Source organism: Dipodomys merriami, unplaced genomic scaffold (assembly GCF_024711535.1).
Source record: "Dipodomys merriami isolate MVZ:Mamm:240054 unplaced genomic scaffold, mDipMer1.0.p SCAF_44, whole genome shotgun sequence".
NCBI classification, from domain to species: domain Eukaryota; kingdom Metazoa; phylum Chordata; class Mammalia; order Rodentia; family Heteromyidae; genus Dipodomys; species Dipodomys merriami.
This window is the reverse complement of record NW_027206002.1, coordinates 4,161,789-4,174,609: the sequence shown is the minus strand read 5'-3', so window position 1 is coordinate 4,174,609 and position 12,821 is coordinate 4,161,789. Positions and strand designations below refer to the sequence as shown.

The following is a 12,821-nucleotide window of genomic DNA, read 5'->3' as shown; positions in this document are numbered from 1 at the left end:
GCCTTTTTTTTGGGGGGGGGGGCAGTCGTGGGGCCTGAACTCTAGGCCTGGGCGCTGTCCCTCAGCTCTTCAGCTCAAGGCTAGCGCTCTACCACTTGAGCCACAGCGCCACTTCTGGCTTTTTTTCTTTTTGCTTATGTGGTGCTGAGGAATTGAACCCAGGGCCTCATGCATGCAAGGCAAGCGCTCTACCACTGAGCTACCTTCCCAGCCCCTGGCTTTTTTTTTTTAATTGGAGAGCCATGATCCTCAGATCTCAGCCTCCTGAGTAGCTAGTCGTGATCCACCAGCACCCATATTATCTTTGACCATTTGTGCTCATGATTCTACCACTTGAGCCATAGCTCTACTTCTGGTTTGTTTTGGGGTTTTTTGTTTGTTTGTTTCGGTGATTAATTAGAGACAAGAGTCTCATGGACTTTGCTTCCCAGGCTGGCTTTGAACCATGATCCTCACTTCTCAGCCTTCTGAGTAGCTAAGGTTTACAAGAGTGAGCCCCACTGGAGCCTGGCAGTTCTTACATTTTGTTTTTATAGTGCTGGAAACCAGTGCTCGTACTCTAGACAGTTCTGCTTGAGTTACATCCCTAGCCTTTTAAATTCTTCTGTATGACATTTTTATATTACCTATCATTTCATATTTTCTTTGTTTTTTGTTTTTTTGGTCAGTCCTGGGCCTTGGACTCTAGGCTTGGGCACTGTCCCTGGGCCCTTCAGCTCAAGGCAAGCGCTCTACCACTTGAGCCATAGCTCCACTTCCAATTTTTGAGTGGTTTATTGGAGATAAGAGTCTCATGGACTTTCCTGCCCAGGCTGGCTTTGAACCTCGATCCTCAGATCTCAGCCTCCTGAGTAGCTAGGATTACAGGCGTGAGCCACTGGCACCTGGCTCATTTCATATTTTCAAATAAGTCTTTCTCAGCTCTTTAATAAATGAAAACTCAGAGATAGCATCCTCTTATGCAATTTGAAAAAAATGGAAGTCCAGTGATTCTGAAAATTGTTTTGAAAATTTTTAATGGTTCCTAATTACATAGATATTTTATGCTTTACTTTATCTTCACTAAATAAATGACTTCAACAATGGTATTAAATTTTGAAGTAGTTCCACTTGATCACTGTGGCCAGTTCTCTTGGAAAGTTGTGTTAGAGCTATTAATACTATCTTTATTGTTCATTTACTTTTTAATTACAGGAAGGAATAACTAGATATAATGAATATACTGAAATATTAAGCAGTTGTGAAAACCCCTAATTTTCTTCTCCTGAATAGTAAAACTATTTCCTGGAATAGGAACTCACATGTATCATTCTTGCCTATAATTGCATTTTATGTACTTACTGATCGCAAAAAGCTTTTGGAACCTTTTGTCAATAGTGATTTGGTGAATTTGAGAGAGTAGGAACATTCTTTTGATCATCCAGTCTGTTGTTGGAATTTGTTTTGATCATGCACTTGTTCATAGAATCTGTTCTTAGTGGGTGGGGATTCCTTTAGGAGAATTTTCAAGTTCTCTTCAGTAGATTTGATGTATTTGTTGGGCGTTTGCACCCCTTGCTGTTTCTTTGCGTTCTGAGAACACTGGAATGTTACTGATCTGCTCTTCTCAGTGTACTGTGACTGCGGTGGGGTTATGGGGAATTTCACATCCATTAACTGAAGGCACCAAACTCGATAGACTTTGATTTGGGGAAGAAATGAAAAGGAAATGTAGTTTTAAGTTCCCAAAAATAAAATAATTATCATAGGCTTTTTTGTTTTTTACAGATATAACTGTGAGTTAAAATGATCAGACTGGGAATGTGGCTCAGTGGTAGAGCACTTGCCTAGCATACATGAGGGTCCTGAAAATTCAGGACCCAGCACTGGACGTAAATAAATTTTATTTATTTATTTATTCAGTACTGAGCTTTGAACTTACAGTTTGCACTTGCTAGGTAGGCAATATCACTTAAGCCACACCTCCAGCTCTTTTTTACTTTCCTTATTTTTCAAATATATTTGTGCTTTTTGCCCTAGCTGACCTGGACTGTGATCCTCCTATTTATTCTTGCCACATAACTAGGATAACAGGGACACATCACTACACCCAGCCTTTTTATTGGTTGTTATGCAGTCGTGAGCACTTTTTACCAAGGTTGGTCTTGAACATGATCCTCTCTATCTCAGCCTTCCAAGTAGCTACAGACATAAGTCATTGGACCCTGCTAAAATTTCAATTTTTACAAATAACCAAAACTTAAAAGATCAGATTCTAGTTCACCTGTCACTGTTCCTCAGCTAGTAAGTAACAGATTTAGATTTGGAACCTAGGTCTTACTGGTTCCATAAATCCATGACAAACGACAGAGGGGTGGAATAAATCACAGAGAAATGAATTTTTAACAGAATGCAAAAGGTACCAGTCTCTGTAGGTATTCTTGATTCTGCATTTTCTGCCTGGGTTTGTGCAGCAGTATGTTTTGAAAAATAACAGATGAAACACTTAAAACTGATTCTTTGATTGCTCCCTGTTTGGGTACACTATTGGATGATTTCCTAAGACAATGAGGTTATCATAACACATCGCCTAAATGCTTGTATTTTAAAACAGCATAATTATCTGTGAAACAGATAGCACTGGAAGTAAACAATCTGTTTCAGAATTTTATAGTTTTGTAATGTGATGGCTGGGTCTTTTAATAGTTGACTACTAAAATCATGACATAGGATTTTTTTTCTGCCTTGTTGATTTATTAAAATTTTCTTCGGGATTGAACACAGGACTCAAACACTATCACTTATAGCTCTACCACTGAGCTATATCCTAGCACCCTCATTTTAACTTTACTGATACAGATGTAACCTTTTATAGTGCAGAAATTGTAGATAGTATCAGTCGCAAGAAATTGTGGAAACGTCTTCCATCCTGAATACTCCTATGTGTTCCGAGACTGTTGGTCACAAGAATGCTCTTGTTCCCATCCCTCACTATAGTAATTATAAGAAAATTGGAGGAAAATACTTAATATTTACTGGAAGCATTTTATATCTTTTGCTAAGCAGTCTACTTTTAGATATGTGGAAATCAAACATTTCGTTACTGATGTCATTTCTTTATATTGTGTAGTTATATTTTATTAGCTATATTTTATTACTGATGCTTTTGGGAGGCTTGAACTCAGAGCCTCATGTTCGTTGAGCAGATATTCTATCACTCAAGCCACACTTCTAGCTCTTAATGCTTAATTTTTTATGATTAATTTGCCTCTTCTGTCACCTTTTGGCTCAGTGTGTTGTGTTCCTCTTCCTCTGTCTTCCCCCAGTACACCCAGGACTGGCAGTAACTGACTGTGGGAGGCATGGGTCCTCCAGCCTCTGCCACTGCATGTAGGCTGACAGTCTGCACCCTGACCTCCTGCGATGCCTTAGGGACTTCGCTTTCCTTTATTTTTAACCTGGTCTAAATGTGTGGGTGGAAGTATGAGAAGAGCACCTTTAAGATTTCCCAGAGCTATGATGGCCATAGGTATGAAATAAAAAATTGAGGAACTTCATCTGAGAGATTTAAATGCACGTACGGGTACTGGAATAAACTGTGTCCAAAATTTAGAACTGTGGCCATGCAGTTTGTACTGCCACCATATGATGTGGGTGTCTTCTTGTGTCATGTGGACAGGAAGATACAGACTATGTCCCCTCTATTTTTTTAACTCTTCTTTGTTTTGAAGTGTTCCTTCAGTGTTTCTTCACATTTTTATCTTTCCTGTTTCCTTGTAGAATTATAATTACATATACTTAAAACTTTTCTACACTTCATGTTTCTCATATACGAAGTTTATTCTTCCATTTGTTTTGGATTCTGCAGTATGTGTATCTTAATGTAAATAAGTTGTACAAATAATTACAAATTAGAGGAATATGTTTATTTCCTTTCATACAATTTTCACTACATAAACTTTTCAGGGGGAGGCTGAGAGATTGGGAGGATCATCGTTCCAAGCCAGTCCCTCTCAAAAAGTTCATGAAACTCAAGTAATAGCTGAGTATGGTTGCACCTGCCAGTCATCCTAGCTGCTCAAGAGTCTGAGATTGGAAGGACTGCAGTTCCAGGCAAGCTAGGTCAAAATAAGTCCATCTAAACAACAACAACACAAAAAGCTAGATGTGGTGGTGTACTCTAACCATCCAGCTATCAATGCAAATGTAAATAGCAAGATCATGGTTTAATCTGGCAATGGGCAAAAGTGAAACCTTATCTCCAAAATAACCACATCAGTAAGATTGCTGTCTGGAATCACGATTCCCCCAATCTCTGCCTCCTGAGTAGATAGGATTACAGGCAAGAGATAGTACATGTAGTTGAGCATCTTCCTCCCAGTACACATTAATTAGATTCATTGTAATGTCCTTTGTGTATATATTCATAACCTTGCTGGTGTTGAGTTGTCTGAAGTACTGTAGTTTTCAGAGAAGAAGTGAGCACTTTGATAAGGCCCTGATTCTATTTATCTTTAATGTGTGTGTGTATATGTGTGTTTTCCTCTAGTTGCTGATCATCTGGGCTGTGATCCTCAAACACGATTCCTTGTTCCTCCTAATATCAAACAGTGGATTGCCTTGCTGCAGAGAGGAAACTGCACATTTAAAGAGAAAATATCACGGGCTGCTTTCCACAATGCTGTTGCTGTAGTCATCTATAATAATAAATCCAAAGAGGAGCCAGTCACCATGACTCATCCAGGTAAACAAGAAAGGAGCTTCTAGGTTTTGTTTTTTCTTTTAAAAATTCTTGCTTTGTAGGTGAACAGTCTACCTTTGGTAAAAATCATAATTTTCAGGATAACTCTATAATTATTTACATTTAGTATTATGATTTATTTGTACATTTTTCCTTAAATAATGATTATAACAACTTACAAAACCTGCACTAGTTAAATAACTAGTGCAGGTGATTGAGTCTTTTAGTTGTTTTGCATTTCTACACTTTGCCTGATAACTTTGAAAGATAATGTATTTGATTTGTAATCCATCAGTCAGCAGGTTAGGTTATGGATTCTCAAGGATCACCTGTCTGGAAGGATTCTTTGTTCAGTTTATAACCTGCAATAATAGATGTATTTTCATTTCTTATGGGAACATTTAGGATAATCCTAATGTAGGGTTTCATGATAAGTTGAAATTTATTGAGTACTTACTATGTCCATATGCTTCTTTACTTGAGTTTTAAAGTATGTTTCTTAGTCCTCACAATAACCATATACAACATAGGTTCTTTCCCCGTCTTACCAGAGACTGGAACAGGTAAGGCACAGGAGCAGTAGGCCAAGACGTGTAAACTGATGCTCATTCTTTAAGTTTCTTTAAGTTCTTTAAGTTTCTGTTAAAGTCCAAACTTCAATAAAATTTAGCTTTGCATTCTTAAAGATTTTAGATCCCAGATATGCAGAAGGGATAAATGGGCTTGAGGTTTGAGATTGACCCTGGCAAAAATGTAAAAATCAATCTTAAAAAAACCTACAAATGAGGGTAAAAGGGATTGAGAGTGTGGTTTCAGTAGTGGAACACATGCCTAACAAGCTTGAGACCCTCAGTTCAAAACTAAATACCAGGCCTGGGAATGTGCTTACTGGTAGAGTGCTTACCTAGCATGCATGAAGCCCTGGGTTCCATTCCTCAGTACCACATAAACAGAAAAGGCTGGAAGTGGTGCTGTGGCTCAAGTGGTAGAGTGCTAGCCTTGAGCAAAAGAAGCTCAGGGACAGTGCACAGGCCCTGATTTCAAGCCCTAGGACCAGCAACAAAAACAAGCAAAACTTAATACCAACAAACTACTATCTTATTTAAGGAATTAACTTTTCTTCTTTTAATATTTACTTAATATATTTTAGGCAGCTTTGTTTTCTTTTTTAAAATAAGGATTTGCTTATCTTGAGTCATTAATACTAAAATATTAATGCTAATATTTTGATAGAATAATTCAGATGAATTTAAATTTTATAGTTCTGTGAGTTGTTGTCTTCCTTTCAAAGTAAACCTTTTGAACTAAAATGTTTTTCTTCTGATAGCAAAAAGTAAACTGATAGCCAGGCACTGGTGGCTCATACCTGTAATTCTAGCTACTCAGGAGGCTGAGATCTGAGAATCAGGGTTCAAAGCCAGCCTAGGCAGGAAATTTCGTGAGAACTCTTACCTCTAATAAACCACCAGAAAACTGGAAGTGGCGCTGTGGCTCAAGTGGTAGAGTGCTAGCCTTGAGCTGAAGAGCTCAGGGACAGTGTCCCAGGCCCAGAGTTCAAAAAAAAAAGTAAACTCATGATTACATAAAAACTGATACTAAAAATCAGAAATAAAATATCGAATGTGATTTTTTTTTCATTCCTCAGAGTTTGTTGGAGTCCTATAACTTCATTTCTTAGGGAATCCTAGGGGCAGTCTAACTGGGCTACATCTCAGTGTGGGAACATTGGATTCAAGGCAATAGTTTTCTTCCTGTCTTTGAGAAGGAAAGAATAACTTTGAATTAAGATAGATTATCTTGCTGGTTTTTAAATGTTTAGATATCTCAATCATTAGAAAAATGCAATAGAAACAATGAAATACTATTTCTTACCTACCAGAATGACTATAATTAAAAAGTGAAACAATACCAAATTTTATTGGGAGTATGGAGAAACTTGGACCCTCCTTCACTGCAGGTGGGAAAGTGAAATGACACAATCAGTTTGGAAACCAGTTTAGAAGGTTCTTAAAAAGTTAAACATCACAGGCTGGGAATGTGACTTAGTGGTAGATTGCTTGCCTAGCATGAGTGAAGCCCTGGGTTCAATTCCTTAGCACCACATAAACAGAAAAAGCCAGAAGTGGCGCTGTGACTCAAGTGGTAAAGTGCTAGCCTTGAGCAAAAAGAAACTCAGGGACAGTGCCCAGGCCCTGAATTCAAGCCCCCGACTGGCACAAAAAGAAAAAAAAAAGCCAAACATCAGTTTACCATATGACCCAGCACTGGGTCAAGAAAAATGAATAAAACCAGAAATATCCATCTACACAAAGACTTACATGCAGATGCTTTTATGCAATTATAAGATACTTAGTTTTGTTTTCTTCTCACTTAAGAATATATTTTATAATCTTAAAATACCATATTAAATATTTTGTCTTCTTTCTCTGTCAGCACTGTTTTTAGAGCTTAATGATACTTTTTTCTAAGAAATGCCCTTCATCTGGTGGCTGAAGGACATCTTTCCCAATGCAGTGTCTGTGATATCATTGACAGGAAAGACTGCTCAATATGTGGTTTTACTTGTTACATCTAGTTAGCACTATGAGTTCTTTGTCATGTAGCTAGCGGATATGTGGTAGTATAGAGGGGAAGTTACAGGCTCTTGGAGAGTTTAAAATAATGCACATTCATCTGAAACCTAAGGATCTGTTTTCCGGGTTTTAAAAAATTTATATAGTCTTTACTGTTACTGTTTATTGTCTTAAATTGTTTCAGATCATTGTCTAATTGGAAATATCTAGATTTATCTAAATGTTTTTAAGAATATGTGGATATTCAGAACCAAACAATGTTGCTTTCTAATCTTTTTGTCAATCAGCAGTATCAAATGCTTCTTATGCTGCTTTTTTAGCTGAGTAAACAGTTACAGAATTAAGTGGAATGGCACTTCTCCTTTTTCCATCTTACTCTCTTGAAAAAAGTATTTAACTCTGTACCCATTATCTAACAAGGAATAGGACAATGCCATACTTTATAAAATGTAAAAAAAGGAAAATTCACTTTAAATATAAAAAACATACTTTATGAGAACAAGTAAAAACAACAAACATGTAAAATACCTTTAAATATCAAATAATTTGGACCACTTAATGTGAGTCTGTTAGCATTGCACTAAAAGCAAATCTAGGAAATGAATAATGCACTATTGTGTTACCATTTAAAGATTTTTAGCCTCTAAATATTGATTTTATTACTCCAGAAAAGATAGAACATGCAGTTTAATTGTACTCCTGTGGTAAAGAAATTGAATTGTATATGTATATTTTTACCTGGTTTGCAAATATTTTTCCTACATGTTCCATGTACTTCATACATTTTTTAAAGCATGTTAGAAATTCAAAAAAAAAGGCTAAGTATGATTATTCACACTACAATCCCAGCTACTCAGGAGGCAGAGAGATTATAATCTCCTGAGCTCATCATGGCTGTGCTGGGTCATGATGGTGCAAAAAGTTAGCCCTACCTCAGTGTTTTAAAAAGCTTGGCATTGTGGCAATCACAGCTACAGGAAGGCCTAAATAGGAGGATTGCAGTCCAGGCCTGCCCCAGGTAAGAATAACTAAAGGATATGGTTCACATAGTCAGGTGCCTGCCTAGTAAGCACAAGGTCCCTAGTTCAAAAACTTGCCTAGTAAGCACAAGGTCCCTAGTTCAAAAACGTCCATACTAAGAACAACAGCAACAAAAATTAAACACTTAAGCAGTAGCTTTTAAAATATAAACATAGTACTGAGCACTGGTGGCTTATAATTGTAATTCTAGCTACCCAGGAGCTGAGACCTGGAAGATCTCAGGCAGAAAATTCTGTAAACCTCCATCTCCAGTTAACCAGCAAAATGCTGAGTTGAATCATGGCTTAAGTGTTAGAGAGCCATCTGTAAATAAAGAAAAGAAGCAAGAATGCAAAGCCCAGAGTTCAGAAACTCAGTACTGGCCCCATAGATGGATGGATGGATAGATAGGTAGATGATTGATTGATTGATTGATTGATTGATTGATAGGGCTTTTAAAGTTAAATGTAGTGATTCCATTTAGAAATTTCCAATAGTTTTTAATTATTCCTTGATATATCTTAATTTTTTTATTTTTTATTTATTTTTTGTTGGTAGTAGGGCTTGAACTCTGAGCTTGGGCACTGTTCCTGCACTCTTCAGCTCAAGGTGAGCACTCTACCACTTGAGCCACAGCACCACTTCTGTTTTTCTGGTGGTTTATTGGAGATAAGAGTTTCCTGCCTGGGCTGGCTTTGAACTGTGATCCTCAGATCTCAGCCTCCAGAGTAGCTAGGATTACAGGCGTGAGCCACTGATATCTTATAATTCTTAAGTAAATGGAGAAATTCTTCCACCTTGAGGATATTTGAGACTACTTATCATCTGCTGATAGAACTCATCACATGGTTGCTTTTTTGTGTGCCTTATACTTATCCTTACCCCATTGACAGCAGAGGAAGAAGCTAAAATAATATGAAGGATCCACACAAATTTGGGATACTGGCTTAAAAAGCAGTTTCATAGGTTACAGACATTTTTAACTTGATAGTTCGTGTAATGATGAACTGTAACTTTTACATACTGAATTTTTTAAAATAATCTTTAAGTTTTACATTTATGGAAAATTGTGAAGATAGATCTGAGTTACCATTATTTCTGTGATCAATGTTTTAAGTTAGTATTGTATATTTGCCAAATTAATGAACCAGTATTGATTAATAATTCTGTAATTATTAGCTAATAAATCCCTTACTGTATTAAGGTTTCTTTAGTTTTTACCTGATTTTTTTTTGTTCCAGGACCCCACCAGGATACCATATCTTCTTAGATTCTTTTGGTTGTGATAGTTTCAGACTTTCCTTTTTTTTTCCTGATAATTTTGAGGAGTACTGCTCAGGCATTTTGTAGACTGTCCCTTAATTGGGACAGGTTGATGTATTTCTCATAATTACACTAGTGGAATGAGTTTTGGGATGGAAGTCCCCAAAGGTAAAGTGTCATTAGTGTCACATCATATCAGGTTTACATGATGTTGTTATGAATTATCACTGTTGATCCTGGCCTTGATCCCTTGGCTAAGGTACAGCATTTATCAGGCTTCTCTACTATAAAGTTCCTTTTCCCTCTTTTATTCAAAACTTTGTGGAAGTCATTATTTGTAACCCAATCTGGAAAGGATATGTTAGGCTTAATCACCTTAGAGCAGGTATCTATATAGTATTTAGAATTCCTTTGTGGGGGTGATTTGTCTCTTGACTTGTCTGTTTTCCATTTAATTCATCCAGTCATTTTTCCCAGTATAGACTCATATTTATCTTACAGTTAGAATATAGCACAACATGACTTTATTAGTCAGATTATTTTAGCTTTGACCATTGAGAACTCATTCATTTGGCTCGTGTGTCTTTTGACTTGCCCCTATTACTGTGAGTGTTGGAATTTTTGGTTTCTTTAGTTTTTTGAGCATGTCTTTTATGATGCTAAAAGTTACTATCTGCTGATAGGAGATACATCTTACATGTATTTTCTATCCCACTCCTAGAGGCAGTCATTTCTCTAAGGAATCTTTAAATATCATTGGAGAATGGGGAATAGAAGCCATTATCTAGGTATTAGGTGTGCATTGATAGAAATACATAGGTCCATACTAACCTCAGATATTTCTGCATTTTATAGATGTAACCATACCCATAAATATTTCTGTATTTAGCCATCTGTGTCTATATTAAGCCAAGAATGAGTTAATGCTTACTTCTTCAACTCTAATCTGCTATTACCTGGATACTTTAGCCTTCTCCCCTATTTATCTCTAAACTCATACTCCAGAAATGAGAAGTCACACTCCTACCATCCAACCATCCATGAACTTAATGGTTCAGTTTACTGAGCCCTTTCTTGGGCTTATACATTACTATAAGGGAGAGTTAGGCTTAATCTCTTTATAGGTTACTATCAGCCCAAGAAATGAGTCATAGAAACTACTTAACCCACTGAATAAAATTAAAAACATGAACCCATACTGATCTAAACATTTAATGAAGACTAGAATATTTACCTGCTGCAAAGTACTTCCCATAGTGGCTTCATGGTTCACACACCTAGAGGATATCACTATCACAAATGATCAAAGGGAACGCCATCAATAATGGGGAGGATGAAACTGTTAGCCACCTGCTAGTATTCATTGAAAAAGAGCACAGTGTTGCTTCTCTGATGTTACTGCCAGAGTTGCATGACCTGGATCTAGCCATGAGGAAATAGCTTCTACAAAGGAACTGGACTGTAATCTTCAAAAGTATCGAGGTCATGAGTATTAAAGGAAGACCAAGGAACTGCTCCAAAGGGACAGAAATTGGATTTTTAAAGGCAAAACAAAACAAAAGGATTGCTAAGTACAGCAGTATGACTCTAGTCTTCATTGCCACAATGGACATTACTGGGAAAATTGAGAATGTTTAAATGGACTCAGAGAAGAGAAGCTGTCAGTGACTGATTACCTCCTGATTTGGGAGGTTATATTCTGTTAATTGGGTTTTTTGTTTATATGTATAAAAAATGTATGCCAGGCCAGGTACATGCTGGTGGCTCATGCCTTTAATCCTAGCTATCTGGGAGGCTGAGATCTGAAGATCACAATTCGAAGCCAGTCCAAGCAGGAAAGTCCATGAGACTCTTATCTCCAATTAAACCCATAAGTCAGAAATGGAGCTCAAGTGGTAGAACACTAGCCTTGAGCAGAAAAGCTCAAATGCCCAGGCCCTGAGGTCAAAGTCCCAGGACCAATACAGAAAAAGTGTGTTAAATAACCAAGGTGATGATGAGACATTGGGCCAACATGTCATCTTGAAGGTTCTAGGTTCTGAGTAAATACAATGCTCCCAGTTTTCTATAAGATTTAGATTATATGTTTAGGGCTTACCTATTCTGCAGCTACAAGTCCTTGGAATTATACCTGCTTATTTCTCACCAGTAGTCCTTCTGAACTTTAAAGTGATTTTAATCTCTTTCATTTAATGTATATCGTGTTCTGCTTAACATATAAAGTTTGTGGAGTTTTACAGAAATAATTACAATACCATCAGTAGTAATTACCAAGTTACAAAATAATTACTAGTAACTACCAAGTTATAAAAAATTAATGGAGATACTTAATGTAGTAATGAAGCATTTCCCTTATTTTTTTTTATGTGATGTTCCTTAAGATTATGCCTCTGAGTTTTGAAATTCCTCAGAACTTTGGTAAGTGATTTGGACTTAACAGATAAATTCATCTGTGAAGGTATAAAATCTATGGTAGATAAGATTTTTATAGGGATATTATTTTATTAGAAAACAAGTAAGCTTACTAATATGTATCTTTCTGAGATTTGGTCCTAGACATTCACATTCCAGAATCCAAAAGGAGGTTAATGCTGAGATTCTTACTGCTAGCTTCTCAAAATTAATTTGTAATCAGTTTCATAGCGGTATTACAATATTTTTCCATTCATCTTTTTCTCCATTGAAAAATAGAATTGTTGGGAATGAGGCAGTTCAGCTATTCATTGAGGAAAGGGGACAAGAAGAAAATTACAGAATCATTTTATCAAATATAGATGAAATTGCAGCTTTTGAAAAAATCACAGCTTACAAGTGCCATTATGGTAATTAATTCAGCAATTGCTTAGTCGTGGATGATACAAGCATTGAGTGAAGGCTTATTGAGTAACTGGCTATTCATATGCTCTGCAAACATTGCCCCGTGGTCTACTTATTAATTGAAAAGAGGAATATACTCATTTGTAGTGAAGATTGACCAAGTCTTAAACTTTGCCATGAGGAATAAATCCATCATTGTGCTTCCTGATATAAGGAACAACATTTTAAAAGTACAAACCTGAAAAGGAAAGACATAAAATGACCTCATAGCTTTCTTGCTTTCAGGAAATATTAAGACACCCAAATTGAGGGACATTTTTAAAAGACTGCCTTAGTCTCTTCAAAAAGATCAGCATCATAAGCAACAGACCGAATATGACTTAAGGAACTATTTTATTTTAGATTAAGGAAGAGTAACAAAACAAGAT

At 36.6% G+C, this 12,821-nt stretch overlaps 1 protein-coding gene across 3 annotated transcripts in view; it reads left to right on the top strand.

Moving 5' to 3' along the window:
* The window catches only part of Rnf130 (ring finger protein 130), a 93,334-nt gene that overhangs the window by 22,724 nt on the left and 57,789 nt on the right, over positions 1 to 12,821 (top strand). For all 3 annotated transcript variants that reach the window (XM_069993839.1, XM_069993840.1, XM_069993838.1), the window contains exon 2: positions 4,529 to 4,723. In XM_069993839.1, coding sequence (XP_069849940.1) covers positions 4,529 to 4,723 — 195 coding nt within the window. The remainder of the gene's footprint in view (positions 1 to 4,528; positions 4,724 to 12,821) is intronic.